At 42.3% G+C, this 21,780-nt stretch overlaps 1 protein-coding gene across 1 annotated transcript in view; it reads right to left on the bottom strand.

The window, feature by feature from the left end:
- Positions 1-21,780, bottom strand: part of dennd1b (DENN/MADD domain containing 1B) — a gene marked incomplete at its 3' end in the record, with an annotated part of 66,634 nt that overhangs the window by 17,249 nt on the left and 27,605 nt on the right. The window contains exons 4-7 of the mRNA XM_069724625.1: positions 8,405-8,454; positions 7,178-7,297; positions 1,980-2,049; positions 118-198 (exon numbers count right to left, since the gene is read on the bottom strand). Of these exons, the coding sequence (XP_069580726.1) occupies positions 118-198; positions 1,980-2,049; positions 7,178-7,297; positions 8,405-8,454 (321 nt within the window). The remainder of the gene's footprint in view (positions 1-117; positions 199-1,979; positions 2,050-7,177; positions 7,298-8,404; positions 8,455-21,780) is intronic.

The following is a 21,780-nucleotide window of genomic DNA, read 5'->3' on the forward strand; positions in this document are numbered from 1 at the left end:
TCCCCCTTCCTGATGCAACAAACTGCTACAGCAACCTACCTGTCCCTCTTTCCCTCTCTCTGTCTCTATCTCAGCTGTCTTGCCTCTGATAAGGGGGAATATAAGATCTGTACCTACCACACTCAGGTTGACTGGCGTGAAGGGCTTTGGCACAGGCAGATCATAGAGAGAATTCAGCATGTCATTCAAGTCATTTTCCTAGGGGAGAGAAACAAACAACAAAAGAGGAAGAAAACAAAAAAAACATAAAAACATAGGACACAAATTTTATTTACTTCTTTTGTTGATGTCACAAGTTATGTGTCAATCTTAACAACAGTACTGGGACGGGCGCTGCTGCAGACCAGGGGGCAATCCTGCAGCGAGGCCTGAAGGGCTCGACAACATCCGACTGACATGTGTTTAACGAGAAATGGTGAGGTTAAAAGACGCTGAGTGTGGGGCTGCAGACGCTTATTATCCAGCAGCGTTGATTTACGGCCAACAGCGGGCTGACGGTAATTAAGCAGGGGTCCCCACTCCAAAGACAGGGGCTGTAGGAAGCCGTCAGAGAGCTAGTTTGACCACAGAACAGGCCCCGAGATTATTCTTCCAGCATTTATGAGCTCTATGACAAGACTGCTATTTACACTCTCGGGTGTCTCGCTGGAGAACTGGGAGGGGGGGAGAGCAACTTGTACTTAAACTAAACTAACTACTGTGAACATAGAGGCTGGGCATTGTTGTTTGTTTGTTTTAGCTTCTTCTGCTGCCCTCTCCCAGAACCTTGTTTTGGTTTTGGCTACAAGTCGTTGCTTTTTTGAGGAAATATGTGCGCGTGTGCGTGCGCGTGAGCCAGAGAGAATTGGAAGCAATGGGCGGCAGTATACAGTAAAGAGAAGAGGAAGGGTAGGAGGGAGGGGGTGTTAGGGTGTGTGCAATCGAACAGCCTCCTGTCATGAGAGGCTCAATGCTCACACGCATGGTCAGCAACACAGCCTGGGGAAACAGTTCATTTACCCCTCGCCTTAAACCCTCATCGCTCTTCTGTCTTCCCTCGTCTGTCAACATCTCCCTCTCGCCTGGAACGGACAGCGGGGTAAATAGAAACCAAATCATGCACACTAACACTTCAGTCACCCAGGATTTCCAGCAATCTTTCTGTCTCTCTCTCTTCCAAACTCACAAACCGTCCTATTTTGTTTGCTTTTCTCTCTCCATTAGAGTGTTCTCCTGAATTCCTTTCGATTGCAGATTTCTGTGCATGTATGTTGAATGTTTATGTGAAGTCTTTTGTCACTGTCTTCTTTAGTACGACACTTTGTCCTGATCAGTGTTCTCTGTGGATCTTGGAAGAAGCAGTGACTACATGACAATTGAAAGTGGTCCCAGAGCTCCCTGCTTCTCTCCCAACCTCCCTTCTCCTCCTCTCCTCCTCCTCTCCTCCCCTCTCCTCTCCTCCTCTGTTTAAACAGTGAAACATCACCTACACCCTATGCACTAGACGCTGCACATCTCCCCAGTTTGTTGCATATTTTACATTTCCTCTCCCTTTGCAAGTACACTGCAGTGAATAGTCAGGGGAAAAGACTTTTGTGAAGTACAAGCATTTGTGTGCATGTTTGTGTGTGTGTGTGTATTTTTTTTTTTTTTCCTTTCTCCTAACGATTTGTTTTCCAGTAAATCATCAGGAATAACTTCTAGTGTCAGATCAGCGTTTGGTCTGTGAAATGTCAACATTGTTGCTGCTAACAACAGGAACCAAGTTGAGCCCAAGACGGTGAACAAAAGACAACATGCAGCATGCAGACGAACAGAATGGAAGAAAATATCTTACCACAATACAGTTAGAAAAACAATGAACTGTAGGCTTGTCTTGCAGTCAAATCATACTGTCTTTTGTTTCTCTTATCTTTTATGCAACATACACACACTGCACCATATACATACATATATGCATACAAGTATAAATAGTGCATGCATCCAAAATATATGATTACCTGTTGTTTCGTCAGGTAGTCTGCCAGGGTATTGAGCAGCTTGTAGTAGATTTCAAACCATGGTAGATAACTGCAAGAGTCAGAGAGAAATGAGAGTTTCATTCATTTTATAATCATTTACAACAAGCTCACAGCAGGTCATCATGTTACATATTTAAAATACAAGCACTGAGGGATTCAGTCTCCGGAAAACGTTATAGTTGCGCAGTGCACAACTATAATGATCTCTATATCTATATGATGTCTATAAATAATTTCACCATATGACCTATTGCTTAAAGATCAAATGCATATAGGGATTTGATCATGGATTATGTTCCCAGCTACACCTACTCCAAAGCACAAAGTCATTGTTAGAGTGGAAAAAAAGGAAACGCAATCTAGTCCTTATTATGACATTCTTTCGTATCCAGGGCCCTTCGCATGCTATGAATTCCTACCATGTCTGCTCTTTAAACCAATAGAAAGGGAGGATAGAAGGGAAAAAACAATGCATTTTAGATTCTTCAAAAAAACAAAAACCACCATAGCTTTCATGTGATGCGGAGGGATGCTATGGTTTACAAGCATGCTGCTCCCAGATGCACAGGCTTAACAAAAATGCAGCCCAATATGCCTCCTGCTTCCCCCCTTTCTCCACCTCCTCCTTCTGCCCCTCTCTTTGCTGCTTTTATGTCCTTCACATATTCAACAAAAAAAAATCTTTGCCTTATGTAATTAATGTAAAATAAATAAATTCATTAACAAGCTCAAAATAATTTATACTGCAGTGTTTGTGTTAAAGCTAATCACCAAGTACACCCACCATAAGCTAAAAGCATCTGCAGCATGGCTTTCTTTACAAAGTTGACATATTCTTGGCCAAGTCGACTTGCTTTTCTGGGTGGAAGATGGCCAACATTTTCTTTTGGCATAAAAGCTGTGAGGGCTCAGTTCATTTAATGTTATGCAATCAAATAATAAAAACATGGTGTCCTATCAAGTTATTGAATTTTTATCTAGTTTTGGGTTTTAACATGCAGTTTTCGACACTGCATGTATAATGATTTGGGATAAGGACTTCTTAGCATTGCAATTAAATAAACAGAAAATCCTATTAATGCTTCATTAACTTGCCTGGATGCAGGGGTTGAAAAATAAATTTGTGGCCAAGTGAGCCAGTCAATCAAAAGTGGAATTTCATTTTATTATCATATTGAGGAATATTTATTACTGTCAATAAGTGAACAGTGTTGGATGTAAGTCAAAAGGACAATTACTTTATTCATTATTGTTAAAAAAAAAAAATCAGAATTAAGTTTCAAACGTGTGAGTTTTTTTAAGCCCTGCTCAGGCAGTTGGCTGGAGACAGAGGAGTTTCCAGGCCATGGGTCACTGGCTGCTCTGTAGACTGGAATTAACAGACAACAAGAAAACAATAAAGTGAACTGAATGCAAATTTTCATATCGCTAAATCCGCAAGGGGCCAATGACAGGCCGGGTTCCCGGAGAAGTGCAGCCAAGCGCACCAATCAGAGAGGCTGAGTGACCATTAGTCTGAAACAATCAGTCTCTTAACATGCCAATATTTTGACATCTGCATGAAGATTTGCCGCAATCAGGTCACACTTGCAGGAGAGGCTAAATCAAACATGCGCATGTTCATTTACATACTGACCGGATATGAACCTGAAGACCCATTTCTGCCACGTCAAACAATGCAAATATCTGCATATGGGGTCACGTTACTGTAAGTATTATTACACAAAAAGTTCAGTCTGATATAACGACTAAGGGGGAGAACAAAGCCTTGGTATTATCTGCCTCTCCTCCTGCCTTGTGTTTAAAAAAGCAGGGCTTCTGGACATTAATCCTTCATTTTTCACAGTTGAAAGGGATGTAAATAAGACTCTCGCTGTCAGGAGCAGCCGTCAGGCCTCACAGATCTCACAGTCATTACACTCCTACACCAAGGTGCTGTAAATCCTCTGTTTTAGAGGAAAACGCATGATCACTGGTGAAGGCAGCCAACCACAAATTATCAATATTCCTCTAACATATCCCTTTGATAGGTAATGTGCTTTTTTTTCCCTTTTTATTCAAATGCAATCAAATGAATCAAATGTAAAGATGCATTGTATCGCTCTAACCCCCCCTCCCCCCCATTCCCCTCCCTGCTCTGCTCTGCTCTCTGGACATACAAAGTTAAAGTTTGGAAAGCTTAGAGAGATACTCCTACTTGTCACAGTTCATTGCTCAGATCTGTTTGTGCTTCGCAAATCCTCCGATAGAGGCAGAGGCATCCATCACTGGAGTGCTCAGTGCGTGGGGGCCCCACAATCTCTCCTGCCATTTTAAACACATGTCTGCTCAAAGTGCCATGTACTCAGAGAATGAACCAGCTAATCTGCGACCCACTCACAGCCCGTCATGCTCTCCATCCCGGGGCTCAGACCACCTGGAAATATCTAACAGAAGACAGGACCACGGAAGAGCCTTTGCAACTCGTGATTATGTTATTACAGATGGGAGCTGCACAAATACAAATGTAGCTGAAATAAGCACTGTACATCCCCACAATGGAAATCTAGAGTGAAATAAAAACAAACTATTTATATTGTAGGTACATATAATCCTAGAGTATATCTTTAAACCTCAGTACTTCACATTTTCATGAAACGTTTACACTGGAACACTTTTTGCTGCCATAAAGTACCTGTCAGGTGTTAATTACAATAATTTCTGTTTCTTCGATGAGTCTTAAATCTTTTTTAATGCACAGGCACCTGTAATCGTAAGTCATCCTACACTTTGTAGACGGCTCAGTGGAAGATTGCATTACACCTTTACTTTCTTGGGTCAAGGGTTAAGTACAGGGAAGGAAGTGTCCTCTAGCGAACCACTAAGCGACAACTAAACAAAGCAATGCAATCCTTAAGGTAGATCCTAAAGCCATTACATAAAACTGAGGAAATCCACATTTATCATCTCCAAATTACTCACGTGGTCAAAAGGAAATCATTCAAATGTGAGGGACAAAGTATGAGAGAGAAATGATAGAAGAAAATACAACCAGCTCTACTTGTTGTGTGCGTGTGTGCGTTTCTTCTTTGAGAGGTCTTGCCCGAAGCGAGCGTGGTCCTCTTGGCCACGACTTAAGCAACGAGACTACAAAGGGCTGTCCACATAAAACTGTCCTACTCATTAAGGCACTTCCTCCAGTAAGCAGAGGTGACAATTTTACGGTCCCAGCACTTCAACAATCACAGACGCAAACTGTTTTAATTACTTTTATTTTATATTCTTGGGAAATGATAGATTAAATGAAAATAAACGAGTGGGCCGCGGCCTTCTTGCTTTAGATTTTAACCAGGCAAATTTTAACTAACAATGACTTGTTTGACATAAACAACCTACATCAACGGTATTTTATCCGTTTCTCTGTGTTGATAATCTGTTGTGATATCTTTAATAGTGTCTTACATTACTAATCTGTTGGGATGGAAACAGCTTGAAAAATAATAAACAAAGGCAATAAACTTTTGACCAAGGACCTTGAATAGAATAACTTAATTTACCCATTCCTCACATTTCCCATGAGATAAAAAAATTTATGCTTTTGAATATTTTCACTTATCTTAAATAGCTCCACCGCGTTGGGAAAAGATAATTTATTTATTTTTTTTAAGAAAAGGGAAAAAGATCAGGAGAGAAAAATGTAACTTGGGAGCACGCGAACAATCTTAAATAACAAAAAAAAACACACAAAAAAAACTTTCTATACGTTATTTTTTTATAAATGAAGCAAGCCATGCAAACTACTCAGAATGCATAATGAATTTTATACATCATATGTCAAATGAATTAGCATGTCTAACTCAGCGAGAGGGACAGGGGAGCCTCTGCTAATTGGCAGCGAAGCTTCATGCATAATTATGGGGCAAGCGTCTTTGCTGTCGCACTGTGGCAGTAGCCGAATAACGAGGAGAAAAGAGAGGGAGAGACAGAGAGAGAGACAGAGCAAGAGGGAGAGAAAAGAAAAACAAAGCCCATGGAAGCTGGCCGGGAAGGGTGGGTGGTGTGGGGAGGTGGGACACTGTTGTTCACAGCAGCTCATCAGGGCAGTGACAAACCCATGACTGTCCATCAACAGCAACACACACACACACACACACACACACACACACACACACACACACACACACACACACACACACACACACACACAGGCGAGACTTACAGGAGTGCTGCTTTACACTAACAGAGAAAAAGGCTTTGTGCTCCTTTTCCAGTTTATTGTTAAACTGCTGAATACATTAATTACAAATTTATTTATTTTGCACTTTTTCCTCAGTTTATTTTAAAGTGTACGAGTCTGTCCATTGAGATTATCTCTGGAGTGCTTCTTCTTTAAGTAATTACATCTGTAAAAACATTGTATCAACATGCAATTACATGGGAATTAAATGATAATAGCCTTTGTTGGAGAGTAATTACGCGAAGAAAATGCAATTTTCCTGGGCTGGGTGTCCTCATTTATGTGCGCTGTGATAGGAGAAATACACCTATGAAATATCAAAAACTGCTCAACTTTTGGATAATAATAGGCACATTAGTAACATATTTGTGTGGGCAGATGAGAATATAAATTTGTTATTCTGGCATGGAGCAGCTCAGTCTGAAGTGTGAGAATGAATGAAAATGCTGTCTCAAAAATCTGTGTTCACTTTTAAGATCTGGTGAATTAATTTTTTTTTCCATCACACTTGATAAATAAATGCAGATATTTAAAAAAAAAATTAAAAAAAAATCTCGAGAGTGATCCATAGATAAATTGAAAAAGGGCAAAACAGACCAAGTCTTGGTTATTTGAAGTAGTAAATAAAGACAGTGGTGTTTAAACAAGTCTTTTCACACATATTCTCTTGATTTATATTCAAGAAGTAAAATGTGAAAGGATATGTTGGTAATTGTGAAGTGCAGCAGACCTTCTTTTAGCACATCCAGTTGTCTTTATTTTGACATTTGTTAATTTATGGAAATTGGGTATGTTGATTCTTTGAAAAAATTACCAAGTGTAATGACAACCAGTGCTAAAGAGTCAATTGTCAGTTTAATAGGATAAAATGATTTGGAAAGAATAATACAGAGTATATGTACGTGGGTGTACGAATTTCACCGAAAAAGTAAAACAAGATTTAGGGGAACGTGTGTGTTACCTGAGCAGACATATGCAGACCCGGCAGCCTTGGGTGAGTCGACAGAAACCAAACCTCTGTTTGCCGTCGATGTCGGTCAGCACAAAGGTGAAATTCTGCCCCACCTGACTCCGGGAAACCCTGGAAGAGGACATGAGAAACATGTGTTGTACACACTCACAAATATTCACATAAAGGCTGAACAATCAAGTGTTTAAAACAAGCTGCAGTAAAACCATGAAATCATGCAAATCGAAAACGCAAACAAATCAAAAACGCAGTTAGATTTAGCTGGATCACAAACAAACTCTCGTTCTCAGACAAAATCTCACCAAAATCCCAAATCAAGGTCCAAATCAAATGTCATGTATTTAAAGTTGGACTCTTACAGAAACTGTAAGCTTATCTAACCCCAAGGTAAATTCCAATAAAGCTCAGTACATGCCGACACCACTAGATGGCAGCAGCTCAGCTTCAGTAAAAGACTGTAGAGCTCTACCCCTCCCGCTCTCTATATTCTCTATCTCTCTATATTCTCTATCTCTCTATATTCTCTATATTCTCTATCTCTCTATATTCTCTGTCTTTACAACGGGAATTTTAACATGTCACTTTCCATGCTGAATATAAGAGCCCGGCACTTCTCAGAGACTGCTGGCCTGATTGGACTTGAGCTATGTGTGGAAACACACTTCCTTAGATTCTGCACGCTTTCACACACTCGCACTCATAAACATGCACAACACATCACGTCGGCCTGTCACTGATGACCTCGCCGGCATCATCGTTAATGGAACTTGTTGGTATCATCATCTTCATCATTAACGTGTCATCACCTTCACAGCATTTATATTTTTGGAGATATTTTGTTAACAGCCGTGTTGTTTTTACAGTGAAAATTGTATGAAGGAAAATGGCAGCTTCGTTAAGGTTTAAGACTTGAAAGGCCACTTGCAATCACACCGATGTGGACATGAGCACAATAACAAACACACTCATCATTACCTTTTGAGTCAGTGTATTGGCATGTGACAATATCAATGAGTGATGGTGATTTATCATTCATTATAGCAACGGTGTGAAGCATTAAATACATGATCCATTTTATCTTTTTAATTAACGTGTCTCTCTTTAGGTGGGATAACAGATCAGTGTGCACTGCATGTGTGTGTATGTGTGTGTGTTTTATGTGGCGAAAGTGAGCTGCACTGCAAAAAACAAGGAAGTGGAGAGGGAGAGGAATCGTACCTTTCCACGTCAAAGGGAAAGCAGAACTTTGGTATCGTCTGAAGGACTTCCTGAGAAAACAGAACAGAGAAAGACACACATCTTTTTAGACATGCACACACACGTCACAGATAAAACCATTAACAACTGAGTTTCGATATGAAAATCTCTTGGGCTTCCACTAAGTGGGTGCTATCAACTGGCAGAACAAAATGGGGATTAATGCTAAATGCCACTGATAGCAATCCGACAAAGTCTTCACATCCCAAACACTGCAGCCTAAACGCACTTAATCCAAATGAATGGGCAATATAAACCACTTCATTTGGCAGAACAGAGTGGAAAGGTTCCCCTTTTTCCGAGGATAGGGAGGGATACTTGCTCCACAGCTTGAATAATTAGCAGTTAATAAGTTCATCGATTATCAGGTGCCAAAGGGAGATGAAAGGATGAAGGGAGAGAGAGAGAAAGAAAGAGAAAAACAGGGTGAGAGAGAGAGGGGGGGGGGACACAACACCAAGGCTATGGTGGCAGATTGTAGTGACAATGGGCTAAGCAGCTCTGTGGGGTTAAGAGGTAGGGAGGGAGGGGAGGGGGTGTACAAGCCTTCAGGGCTTTACCTCACAACACCTCCCTCGTGGGTTGGGAGGGGGCGGGGGGGGTGGGTGTGAGGGTCTGCATGCTCTTGAAGCGAGGTGGGAGAGGGGGGCGGGGGGCACCTTTCCACCAGCGGCATATGGATTTAGACAGGGAGCAGGAACAGAGCGGAGCACCATATGGGTGAGCCACTCCAGACCAGCCACACAGCCACCGAGCACCGGGTCCCCGCTCTGTCTGTCGCTCCGTCTCCTCATCTCTCTGGCTACTAACCTGGCCCAGAACAGCCACCGGGCACCAGAACCTTTTTCGCCGTCTGTCTTTCTGCTACCTCTCTCTCAGCCCTGGCCAGGCTCTGCCAAGCTCAGAGACTAATCCCAGGGACTGGGTGGCTCTGTGCTACGCTCTGGCCTCTCTCACTGTCTCACTATTTCCCTTTCGTTCGCCTGCCAAGCTCGGCCACTGAGCCCAAGGTCTTCTTTCTGATTGGACACGTCCGAGCTTTGAGTGATGCTGGAGCTCCTCTATTTCTCTGCCTGTCTCCGTCACCCCCCCTCCCCAAGAGACTGATCCGGACGACAGGTTGGGTGTCTTCCGCTGCTGCTGTCTACTGTTGCTAAGACCTCACCGCAGGGAGCAGTCACTGATCCCCTCCCCCCACCCCGCCTCATCAAAACTTAAATCTGCCACCCCAGCACAACACAAACATCACCGCAGACGAGCACGCAACAGCAACAACAAGCTATGACAGAAGGGGTGTGTGTGTCATATGTATTTGTGCATTTGAGTGTATGAGGCATGCGAGTGCCTGCCTGCTTCAAGGACTTTGTTCATTCAGTCTGAGGGTGGTTAAGCCTGTACATTTGTATGTGTGCGTCTGTGTGCGAGTGGGTGGCTGAGTTTGACTGGGCTATATGTTTGTATGTGCCCACATATGGAGCATGAGGGAGGGGCTGGAGGCGAGGCGAGGCGGGGCGGGGGGTGGGGGGTGGGTAGGAAGTGGTTGTTTTTACTTATCAGGATCTGTGATAAATTTGAGAACTCAACAAAGACGCAGGGCTCCGTGGCAGAGGAGGTCTCTGTCTCAGCAGTGGGAGTGTGTGTGTGTGTGTGTGTGTGTGTGTGTGTGTGTGTGTGTGTGTGTGTGTGTGTGTGTGTGTGTGTGTGTGTGTGTGTGTGTGTGTGTGTGTGTGTGTGTGTGTGTGTGTGTGTGTGTGTGCGCGTGTGCGAGAGAGAGAGAGAGAGACTGTGTCTTGGCGTGTGCGGCTGTAAGACTGTCACACACATCAGAGCTGCCATCGCTGTATGCGTATGCTACTATTATTAACCACTATGTACGCACACCAATATGTTCCAGAGAGCCCTCCCTGGCGCACTGCATATGGCACACAAACCCAAACAGACACACACATTTCCCTGCAAATAAAAACATTTGACTTGCCAGATTTCAGAGTTGTCACAGCCCCGCCCACATCAGGTATCTGCGTTTGAGTGACAGTTGAGGGGTTGCAGAGACTCTGATCTCATACAGGACCAGTGAAGGGAAGTGATGTGTTTTATGTGTGCGTATAATGTGGCGTAGAAACAGCAGACGTGTTCTATATATATATATATATATATATATACACACACACGCATACATACATATACACACACACACACGTCCTCAGCATCAGTCTGTGCACCTCGGGTATACTGATGCTATACAGTACACAGACATTTCTTAACTGCTGTCTTTAGCCATTAAACAGACTGGACGCCTCAGGCTTGTGAGAGTTTTTGAATACAGATAAGATCTGCCTTTTTCTTTCACTTCCAAATTAGAAGCATATTTACATTTTTAGTGATGCATTTTTAGGGCTGCAAATTACCATTCATTATTGATTAATATGTTGATTATATTCTCAATCAATTCCCTGTTTTTGCCTGAGGTGGGATTCTAAAAATGTTTGTCCTGTCTGACCCACACAAACATAAACATAAAAATATTCAGTTTAAAATGAAATAAAGCAAAGAGCAATAAAAATCTCACATGGGACAATAGTACCTATAAAGGTTTTTTCATATTTTTTTGGAAAATATAGTTTCTGATTTCACTTGTCAATAGATGAATAAATGTCATTTCAGCTCTAATATATTTACATAAAACCACTCGTTTATGATTATGGGATGGAGATGGGGGTGATGGGATAAATGTAAAACTTTTCGTTAAAGGTTCAATTCAACCAAGTTACAAAAAAATATATTTCTTGTCTTACTGATAAAGCTCAACACATTGAATTTTTGAAGCTGATACTAAGTTACCAAAATACAATCAAAATATTAACCGACATATGTATCTATGAAACAACCCTTAAACATTTTAACAAGGATCACTTAAATTTGAAAGAATTGATCAAGACCGGAGCACTCCCTTACATGTACTTTATGTGATCATAAACGACTAGCTGTCGCCATGGATCATTTTTCAGTATAGCTGTACTTAGTGGTAAACCATGCCCATAGTTTTGGTGGACAGATTTCTGCCTCCATCCCAGTACCATGAAGGTGAATGGATTTAATTTTTATTTTAAAAGGTAATTGAAAAATTACATTTCATAAGAAAAATGATGAACTGGAATCAATGACCCCATTACTCAGGGCAGTCTACAGATTCCCCTGTCAAGTTTCCATTCAGTCTATTGTTTTTAGGAAGTTGTTACACATACAATGTGCTGGATACCACTAGACGCAAGTCAGCAATTTTTTGTTCCCATTTTGCATGGGTGATATGACCCTTTCCACTGAACCCAACAATGTTACTGTTCCAATATTCCTTTAACCAAAGAGACAGACTGCTTGTATGTGATTTTCAATTCTTCTTTTTTCAACTTCTTTTCCTCATCTGTCAGTCCTACATCATACCTGTATTACTGGTAAATCATAGGCATCTGCAGCTCTCCTCCCATGACTGGGCCCTATACCACAGGGAGATCTAAACACGTATGGCACAAAGGGGGTGTTCTTCCACAGCTTCTTACTACAGTAAGCACACACACACACACACACACACACACACACACACACACACACACACACACACACACACACACACACACACACACACACACACACACACACACACACACACACACACACACTCCCCCTGCTTGCTATTTTCCCAAGACAAAAGAAAAAGAGGCAGCTAATATATTTGCAGCTTTGCGAGGGGGTTGGGGGGGTGAATCTGCTGCTAGGCTGGGCTTGGCAGACACTGGTGTGTGTGTGTGTGTGTGTGTGTGTGTGTGTGTGTGTGCGTGCGTGCGTGCGTGCGTGCGTGCGTGCGTACGCGCGCGCTGTTTATCGTGAGTGGAGACAGGGGTATCACTCAGCGAGACAGAATGCTGTGGGTTCCCCCAGCGGACGATCCTGCTATCACTGCACCACAACACTACAACAGCACACAGTAGCCCTGTGCAGCTTTGCACTGCGCCCCCACAGAATAGCACGGTACAGCAGGGAAGAGCAACAAACTTTGCAGCACAGGGCGACACTCTTGCGTTTCTACTCTTAAAAACCAGGCCTAAACTTCACGTTTATTCCTGCTCTAACCCAATTCCTTTGTGGTGGGATAGGCTATATATGGTTAAGCATTACACCAGGTGCTGGAGGGATTTGACACGTGACAGATCGCACTGTGTGGGCTAGGTTTGACTGTCTCTAACACGCGCATGAATGTGCCTCCTCTCTTGGCCGCTCACCATCAATAAAAAAATTTTTTTAAAAAAAGGGAAAAACCAGCTTCAAAAGATCACAGCAAGCAGGCAGGATGATGGTAACCACTTACAAAAATGCATTTTATAAACAGATTAAAATGTTAAACTCAGCATCAGCCATGGTGTTTCATTTTGGGTGTGAACTTCATGAGCAATATTCACTTTCCCATATGCTTGCAAATAGAGAGAGGCAGAGCAGTGTTGTAACGAAATGTGGATGAAAAGAAGGAAGGTTTGAGGACGGCGTAAAAGGGGAGAAAAAAAAATACACCAAAAAAAAAAAAAAAAAAAAGAGCAGGAGAGAACGACAGAGGCAGCAGAGAGACTGACACAAGGGAATGTCACAAGGAAGGGAGAGATGGAGAGGGATGGACATCACAGCATAAAGAGGGAGGAAAGAAGGAAGGGAATAAGAAGCAGCTCAGTTCATGCTCCTCTCCCTATGCAGCGAGGACTCCTCCCTAGGGGGGCTCAAGACTTTAAGCCCATACCCTGCTTTATATTCCCATGGCTACTGCAGCCAGATCAATGTTGCTAGCTATCCAGTGTGACTCAGCCTAGTTCGGTGCAGCCTGGCCCCCAGAGCCCTCTGGACAGAGTGTAGGTTTAGGAGGAATGGAGACAGGTGGCAGAAAAATTTGTAAATGTAACACTGGTATACCCATATTAGAAGCAGACTTTAAAAGGAAAAGAATCAGTGTTTTTGCATGTGTTAGCCCATTACTGCAGTTTAGATATTACTTTTACATTAGAGTCAGCTGTTTTAAAAAGTATGTTGTACTGTTTTAGATTTCTGTTTTTCACTGTATAATCCATTCCAGTGACCATCATGTCTGCTTTTAGCCTTTTTAATTTAGTATTTCCTGGAAACCAATTTGTTCGTGCAGACTGATTTGAAAAGTCTGCGGTGTATTAGCACGACTCAAAAAAAAATGCAGACAAGATGTTCACTGTGATGGATTACTGAACTCAAAATGGGGCTCTGGAAGAGGATTTTTTTTTTGTGCCATATGGAAATGAATGGAAATCAATTAAAGCTGGGAAGGTAGTAAAACGTAGCCAAACATCTAAAACAACATGTTATACTTAACATCTGCGCACCTCTGGAGCAGTGTATCACACATGGTCAGCTCATGTGCACAAGTCATCAAGGACATCAAACCAGTCTTCAATTACTGTCTTATTTCAACAGGTTGACAACAGAAAAGGAGAAAGTTTTAACTTCCCATTTGAACACCGACACCATTAACATCACAGCGCAAAATATCTGATGTGTGGAAATTCAAAATAGTGAGGATTCGGCCCTTTATTGAATTATTGGGAGAAAAGGGTCACAATATTTAAAACTTAATCAATTACATTTTAGCTACTATCAGGAGACTGTTTACTACAAACAGAGAACATTATTCCAAATTCACGACAAATAAAATATGCCATCAGGGTGTAGGTTTGTGTTGTCCGAGAAGTACCTGGGTCACATGATTAATTACCTATAAAGCAACATTTGAAGTCATATTAAAGCAAAGAATGATTTTACCCTTATAAATCTTACCCTTATAACAACTCGGCTAACTCGCAAAACAAATCTTTTGAGGAAGACCACAATATGTGATTGAAAGCATCAGAGAAATGTTAGACCACTGACCCTAAATTAAGATATTTGTATTGGTTGAAACTGCCTATTTTTACCTTCAGTCACCACACACACATAATAGTTAATCCCTATAAAATAATTTAGCTTTAGGAATTTGGAAATTCATACACCTGGTGATACAAACATAGAATCTACGAAACGGCTGGTTTCTGCTCACTGTGAGTGGACGATATTGCCCTGAATTAAATATCCCGATATTCAAAAATATGACAAAATACTGAACAAACATACTGAAACTAATGCCTCCATCGTTTTTAGCCATGTTGTTGCGGTTGACCGTAAAACGAGGGTAACTTGCTGCGTAAGTAAAAAGTCATTACATAGGACTTGTTGATTTAATGACACCGTACCGTCTTTCAGTGCAACGATATGACAGTATGTTAACGTGTTGAAATATTGCCATTATTACAATGTGTCTTTTTTTTTTCAGTTACAGTATGATATAGAACATCGTTAATGCTCACAGCTCTATTAAAGTCCTCTAACTCCTAATTGTTTTAGTTAATTGTTTTGATCCAATAAGCAGTTGACTTCATAAATACTTCTCATTAATAAAGCCACGCCTCTCAGGACGTGTAATCTCAGACGATGCATGTCTGTATGACTACATGCCTGAGCGGGTGTTTGCTTTGTTGGTATGGTAAAAGTTGAGAGGCCAGTTCTTGTCTAAATATTTAATAGCCAAAAAAAAGTCGGTTTGTGCGATGCCATCTCGTGTCAAACACACGGTATAAGGCTACAGTGGTTTGCAGCAGGCAGGGACTCTGGTTATCCAGCCAGCCCTCAACAGCATAATGACACAGTCAGCAGGGCTACTAACACATCAGCGCTGGAAACCACAGTGTCTAAACTCACCCTTCCTTCACCTCTTCCTCCCGCACGCTGTCGTGCCCCCTTCATCACCTCCTCTCCTCCTTCCCTACCCTCTCCTTCCCTCCATCCCCCAATCTCCATCCTCTATCACCTCCCTCCTACACCCCCTGTCGTCATCTTAGATTCCCCCCTTCCTGCATACCCCACCTTTTCCTCACCCTTACCAACACCCCTCGTCCCCTCTCTCGCCCCCCTTTTCCCAATTAGTCTGTCTGTGTGCAGCTACCCAGCCGATCTCTGCCCATCCTGCCGGTGCTGGTTCGCTCACCCAGCCCCTCTGGCGAACATGACAAAGAGAGATCCTCAGTATTCAAACGGACACACTGCTTTCAAATGCCGAATGGCAGGGTCGACCTGGGTGCAGCTTTAAGCAAAATATTCAAATTCTCAGCCTTTCTTTTTTAAGAATTTGCATGGATATGCATTCATTTGCAATGTGTAAAGGCACAAGGACAGCTGAGCCTTGGTTTTAGAGAGAGAGGAAAAAATAAATAATGCAGAATAAAAATGTATGATGGTATGAAACCTTGATTGGGTAGGCTGGTGCATTAAAACTGCCTAAAATTTATTTAAAAAAAAAAAAAAACACAAAGTTACAAACAAATGACTCAAGGCACCAAACGACTGCTGAACTGATGACTATCATCAGTACTTTTACTGCAAACAAGGAGTGCTTCTGTGATCTAATATACTGTAAACAACAAACTTCCTGAACAATTTCCTGTATCTTCAATGGGCTCCAAATTGCACCAGATACTGAAAGGTCAATGGATGTTATACTACACTATAGTGACAAAAGAAAGAGAGAGAACGAGACAAGACACAGAGGCACATACAGTATATTAAGACAGGGAGAGAGGCAGAAAAAAAAGGGAAACGACAGAGTGATAGATACTGTGGATTGATGAACTAGAGCAAATTACATGTTTCTAATGTAAACATGAATATAATCATAAAATGAAGGCAGCAGTAGTTATGACATAATGAGCAGGTTTTGTTCGTCTCTGGCAAACAGAACAAAAGGCAAAAATCTAATTTCTTGATTTTTTTTTGTGGCCTCCTGCACTCGTACTTTTTTTGCATTCAAACACATTGTGAAATCAATGATTTAACCAATAAATATGGAAAAGCCACAAGAGATTAATCTACTGTCATGTTCTGGACAACAGCATATTAATTCAATGCATACAAGCATCAAACAATCTATAAGAGTATTTTCTCCCAATAATGTTTACCAGGCCACTGCATCTTCCTGAACAATACAATTATTTTCTAGTCTGAGGAAATAAATACGAGGATGGAGGTCACTGGAAAGTTGGCAGACTCATCTTATATTTCAGAATTGCTTGACCACAAAAAGGTGTTGATACCAAAGTATATCACACTGAGTACAGCAGAGTGGCCCAAGCGGCTACCGTGTCACGTTTCGTGGCGTGAAAAGTTAAAGTACGGATGACCATCGGAGAAGGAGGTCATGTGACAAAGTACAAAGAGTGATAAAGTCCACATGTGGAGGACATGACTTACACTCACGAGCCTACTGTTTGAGTTCGTAAGAAAGCATATGCCAATGTGGGTTTCTTTTAAGTAACATAAAGCTACTGCAGGAAACAAACAACATTTAGAAAGTGTGAACCATGATTAAATCCCTCATGTCAGGACATCTCCGTGCCCCGAGCAGGACGCTCTTTTGGTTGCACTTCTATAGATGACCCTAATCCATGACCTTTATTTTGAAGGGGCATAAAGGGAGACATTTCTATGGCAGGGATCAATGTAGCAAATACATTTTCTTATCAGTCATTACTGCATGTATGATTATAAAGGTGGTCAACTGGGACCACATGTTGACAAAGCAACTGATTTACAGTAAAATGTCTGTCATTGTATATTTATTAACATTGTATTATTTATTATTATTAACTTGTAATAACAAATGGAGACTTAAGCCTTACGTCTTGTCTTACAATTTCCGTAGGAGAAATAAACAGAATGTGTTAAACTGTGTATCCATAGCTTCATTTAACAGGCAGCTTGACAAATGTATGAGAGTGAAAACACCATCAACACCCAGTCTAATGCAGTTAGGGTGAGTAAAATGGAGAACAAGACAAAAGAAAAGACAAAAATGAGTGAAAGAGACAAAGACAGTGACAAGACAGAAACAGGGGAGATGCCGGAGAAGCCAGATTTAGAGATGGAACACAAAAGAAAACCCTACAGAACAGCGAGGAGAGGAGCAGAAGAACAATGGGCAGAGGCAGAGGCTCCTCCGGCCGCTGCAGACCTCAGACCCTGCAGAGATTCCTTTCATTAGGCTTTAATAGTATGCTGCCGGCTTGCCATTCTGACCTGCGCTCTGTGCCGGTAATAAGAACGGCCTTCAGAGCCGGACCAAAGCAACAGAGCTGCCTGAGAGGGGGGTGGGGGGTGGAGAGAGGTGTAGGGGCACATGGGCCTATGAGGTTCACTTTCAAATTGACACGGGGGCGTTACATTTTCACATTCTTGCTCACTCTGCCCCTGCTGATTGGAGAGGGAGATGGGAGAAGAGGGAGTTTTGTCTTTCTGGATTTTTTTTTTTTTTTTTTTTATTCCCATAAATTTCTGTTCCCAGTGACCCCGCTGGTGCAGAGTGTCTCAGGTAAAGGAGGTTATTTTGATTAACAACAGTGCTGTGGTATCAGAGCCATTCTTCAGGATGTGTTGAAGGTGGCAGATTGATCTTCTGGCCTTTTCCAGCACTTGCCAACAGCTGACAGTTATAGTGAATGTTCTTGTATTCATACTGTATGTTTGTGTGACACCTATATGGCAACAACAAAAATAAAAAACTGTTTCTAATCTGTACTTCAGGACATCATAAAGCCTAAACCAAGGGTAAATTGAAGCTTGGGCCTCCTGTGAACCACTCAACAGCTCAGGTTTCCTCTGGCTCCAACACCTTATATTCAGCCCTTGACAGGAAACATCACTGGGAAATTAACAGCCCAGAAGTCATTGCATTCACCATCAATTTTTTTTTCCTTACAGAAGTTTAACAGAGGGAGACAAACTGCTTCTTCCCTTTCAGGCTCTAACACATATATAGAATGAATTTAGCAATTAGTGGTAATAAGAGTGATAACATCCCCTTAACCTCCCACTATCCAGACCCAAACTTGTTCCCTGTCCATCAGCTGTTAGAGTCACCTCCAACATAACAACATTCCACTGGGGTACTATACATGCCATCCATTGCATTGCACTCATTTATTTCCTGCTTATTCCACAATGGATGTATTAATGTTATGGGGTGAGGGGGCATATTGCTCGGAGAATAAGTATGTGGCGTCAACAATAACAGTGCACATTATTCCAGTGCTAATACCCTGTCCTGCTGATGTCCTTTCTACATATCACAGATGGGCACAGACAGGGGAGAGCGGCAGTATTATGCCTCTGCTGAGATCTTCCACTGAATATATTACCATGTGATAGGGGGAGATGTCTCACTCCCTAAACACACACACACACACACACACACACACATTCACACACTTGTAGTGTTGGGCCAAGAGAGCTGCATATGCCCCAAACATACAAGCATTGGTTTCATTAATGAAGTGCCAGGAGGAGAGGGAGAGGGATATAGAGAGATAGTGTGTGGTGTGTGGTGTGTGTGTGTGTGTGTGTGTGTGTACTACCAAGCAGCCGGGGGGGATTTCCTTCTTTAAGCTTTCAACTCCCACTGGGCTTAGCTCGACTGTATGAACCCTGATGTGGGCCTGCCTCTAACACATGGTGTCACACACTCACGCACACGCGTATATGGACACACACACACACACACACACACGCACTCGCACACAAAAAAGAATGTATACACTGAAGCTCAGCAGGGGAGCAGCAGTGCAACACTGGCTCCTAAACATTTGGCTGTGGACATCTCATTGACAGATGTACATGGAGTCTAGTAGAGAGGGTCAGGTCATCGCTACGTCCTCCTCTTCCTCCTCATCCTCTTCCTCACCCTCCCCCTGTCCATCCTTCTCTCCCTTTACAAAACACCCTATTTGTCTGTCATTTCTGCTATCTCCGTCTCTGACTGGTGGCTGGTTGCGCCTTGTGTGGGGTAGCTATGGAAGAAATGCATGCCAATTAAGCCACATCGTTGCATGTGTGATAGCTCTGTTGGCAACAGCGGTATGTGGTTCGGGGAAGTCTGGCATCTTGCACCATAAATATGAGTTTCCTGGTTCACAGCAACAAACTGCTTCTATTTCTTCATCTGTGACTGCAGCCATAATACTGGGGGTATTTGGCAGCACTCTCAAGTGCATTTTTGTAGAATATGTTCAGCAGCATTACACAGTCAGCCTGGTTTACACACTGTATGTCAACCTGAACAATGAGCTCTGACAAGTGGACGTTGAATGCAACATTATATTATGAAACAAAACAAAGTGGAACAATATTTTTTCACATCACCAACCATCTCTCTGTTCCCTACAGTGAAATCTCTGTTCCCTCACCGTTGCCACGTGTGCTGCTTCAATCAGACCACAAACAGCACGACTTACATGTTTGTATGTTAAAAGCTCAAGCACCAGAAGGGCTTTGAATGAAGCCAACTTCTGCTGAGGTTTAAGTCCATTAGCCATCTTACCTAAAGTGTTGCCTTCATCTTAAATTTATTTTGAACATCCCAACTGCAGTGCACTGCACCAACACTAACACTCTAAATATGAGATGTAAAAATCTTAACAACATTGCAGCACCACCTGTTGACCTTTGCAGAACCGATCTTCTATCCTCAAGATCGGCTGCACGACTACAGTGATAGGATCTTAATTGTGATGTTTCAGGCAACAGATTCCCTTTTAAAGGATCCCTTACTTTCACACATATCTAATAAGTCCTTGAGCAGATGTGGAGGAGGTTAGTTCTGATTTTCCCACGTGGCCAAAGTGCAATTATCTTATGAGTGACATGTAGGACATGTCTGTAAATGTAGCAGAATCCACGATTGTTCACATGCGGCTTGGGAAATACAAGCGGCCAACAGCTCTTTACTCCACTGCCAAAACACACCACGGCTTACTCCTCGCCAGTCACTGGCTGATGTTGGAGAGATGTGAGCAACGGGGCGTAAAAACACTTCTCCTGCTCTCCTATCCCTCTCTACCACCCTTCGTCTCCCAGGAAGCCAGCCCAGAGGTCAGCGCAATCAGGACCCATGAGCAACAAAAGGGCCCTAGTTAGGCATCCGGCTCAGTGCCCGAGCCAAAGGCCAGCTTAGTGGGGCGAGACTGTCCATTAGGCAAGACCCTGGAACACCCTGGGGAGCTGAGGTGAAAAGGGTTAGAAGAAAGAATAAAAACAGTATCAACCCAGACACATACACACACATATTCTCAAAGACATACACAGATCATATGAGGCCTTGTTTGACACCGCTGTCAGGGTGCAGTGAAGGGGAAAGACAAGACCCGGTGACACACTGACACATCACACACATACACCAATACACACACGAATGTTTAGGCCAATACCTCTCCATACATGCAAACAAAAGAATTTATCTCTCGGTTTCTCACACTTTGTACTTTACTGTTATAGTTTTGCATAACTAGCTACCCAAAGAGCTGATGAAATTATCAACATTTGGTGTCTCCAGTGTGTTTGGAGGATAGGTGGGGAAGTTGGCTTTGTACTTGTGTAAAGGCTCTGCTTTTCTGTACAGCATCCTCTATCACGTATTCATGCTACGTGAATGCGGTGCATTGCTACGTTATTACTCCATCACTGTGGAAAATACCAATTATGTTGCTAATTAGTGGTTTTTTAACAGGTGAACTCTCAGAAACTGTGGAAATGACTCAAATGACTGGGTTGAGGACATGTTTTGTAAACATGTATATATTTCTTTAGGTTTGTAGACCTCAAAGACATGAAATTTACTATCCATGTAAAATAAATGTCAATCTACATTTTTGTATTCCTGCCAACACAACATTGCGTCCCTAAAACTATCAAGCAACCAACTCTCCTATCTACCAAACTAAGTCTGTGCCTCTCTGTTTTTCACCGTCCTCAGCCTTCTCTCAGTTTTGCCTCCACTGCCGGTACAGGCTCAGCTCCACTCAATATTTTTTGGTTTTTCATTGGGCAGAAGTTGTGGATAGTAAAAAATGTTGGTATCACCTTCATCGAAGTGCCAAGAAAACTGACCTGTGAATAAAAGGTGACATGAAAACACTGCAGATAACAGACAAGAATCGTCACAATCACTGCGTGCGCGACACGGGGAATCCTGCAGAAATCTTCCATTGGACTCTTCAATTTATGCCAACCTGCAACCTTCCAGCAGTCTTTGGTCCTGCTGCCTTCATCTCTCAAGTTTCCTGTCACTCCAATCTCATGATTTCTTCACCTCCATCCCACTTTTCTTGTCTCCTTGCTTTCCCATAACTTCCCTTTTAAACTCATCTACTTCCAATTCTCCATCTCCTTTTTTGCCTTCCTTGTATCCCTTC

The sequence above is a fragment of the Brachyistius frenatus genome, unplaced genomic scaffold (assembly GCF_029030835.1).
Source record: "Brachyistius frenatus isolate BFR_SWC_R1_liver_20210118 unplaced genomic scaffold, ASM2903083v1 Contig_385, whole genome shotgun sequence".
Taxonomy (NCBI): domain Eukaryota; kingdom Metazoa; phylum Chordata; class Actinopteri; family Embiotocidae; genus Brachyistius; species Brachyistius frenatus.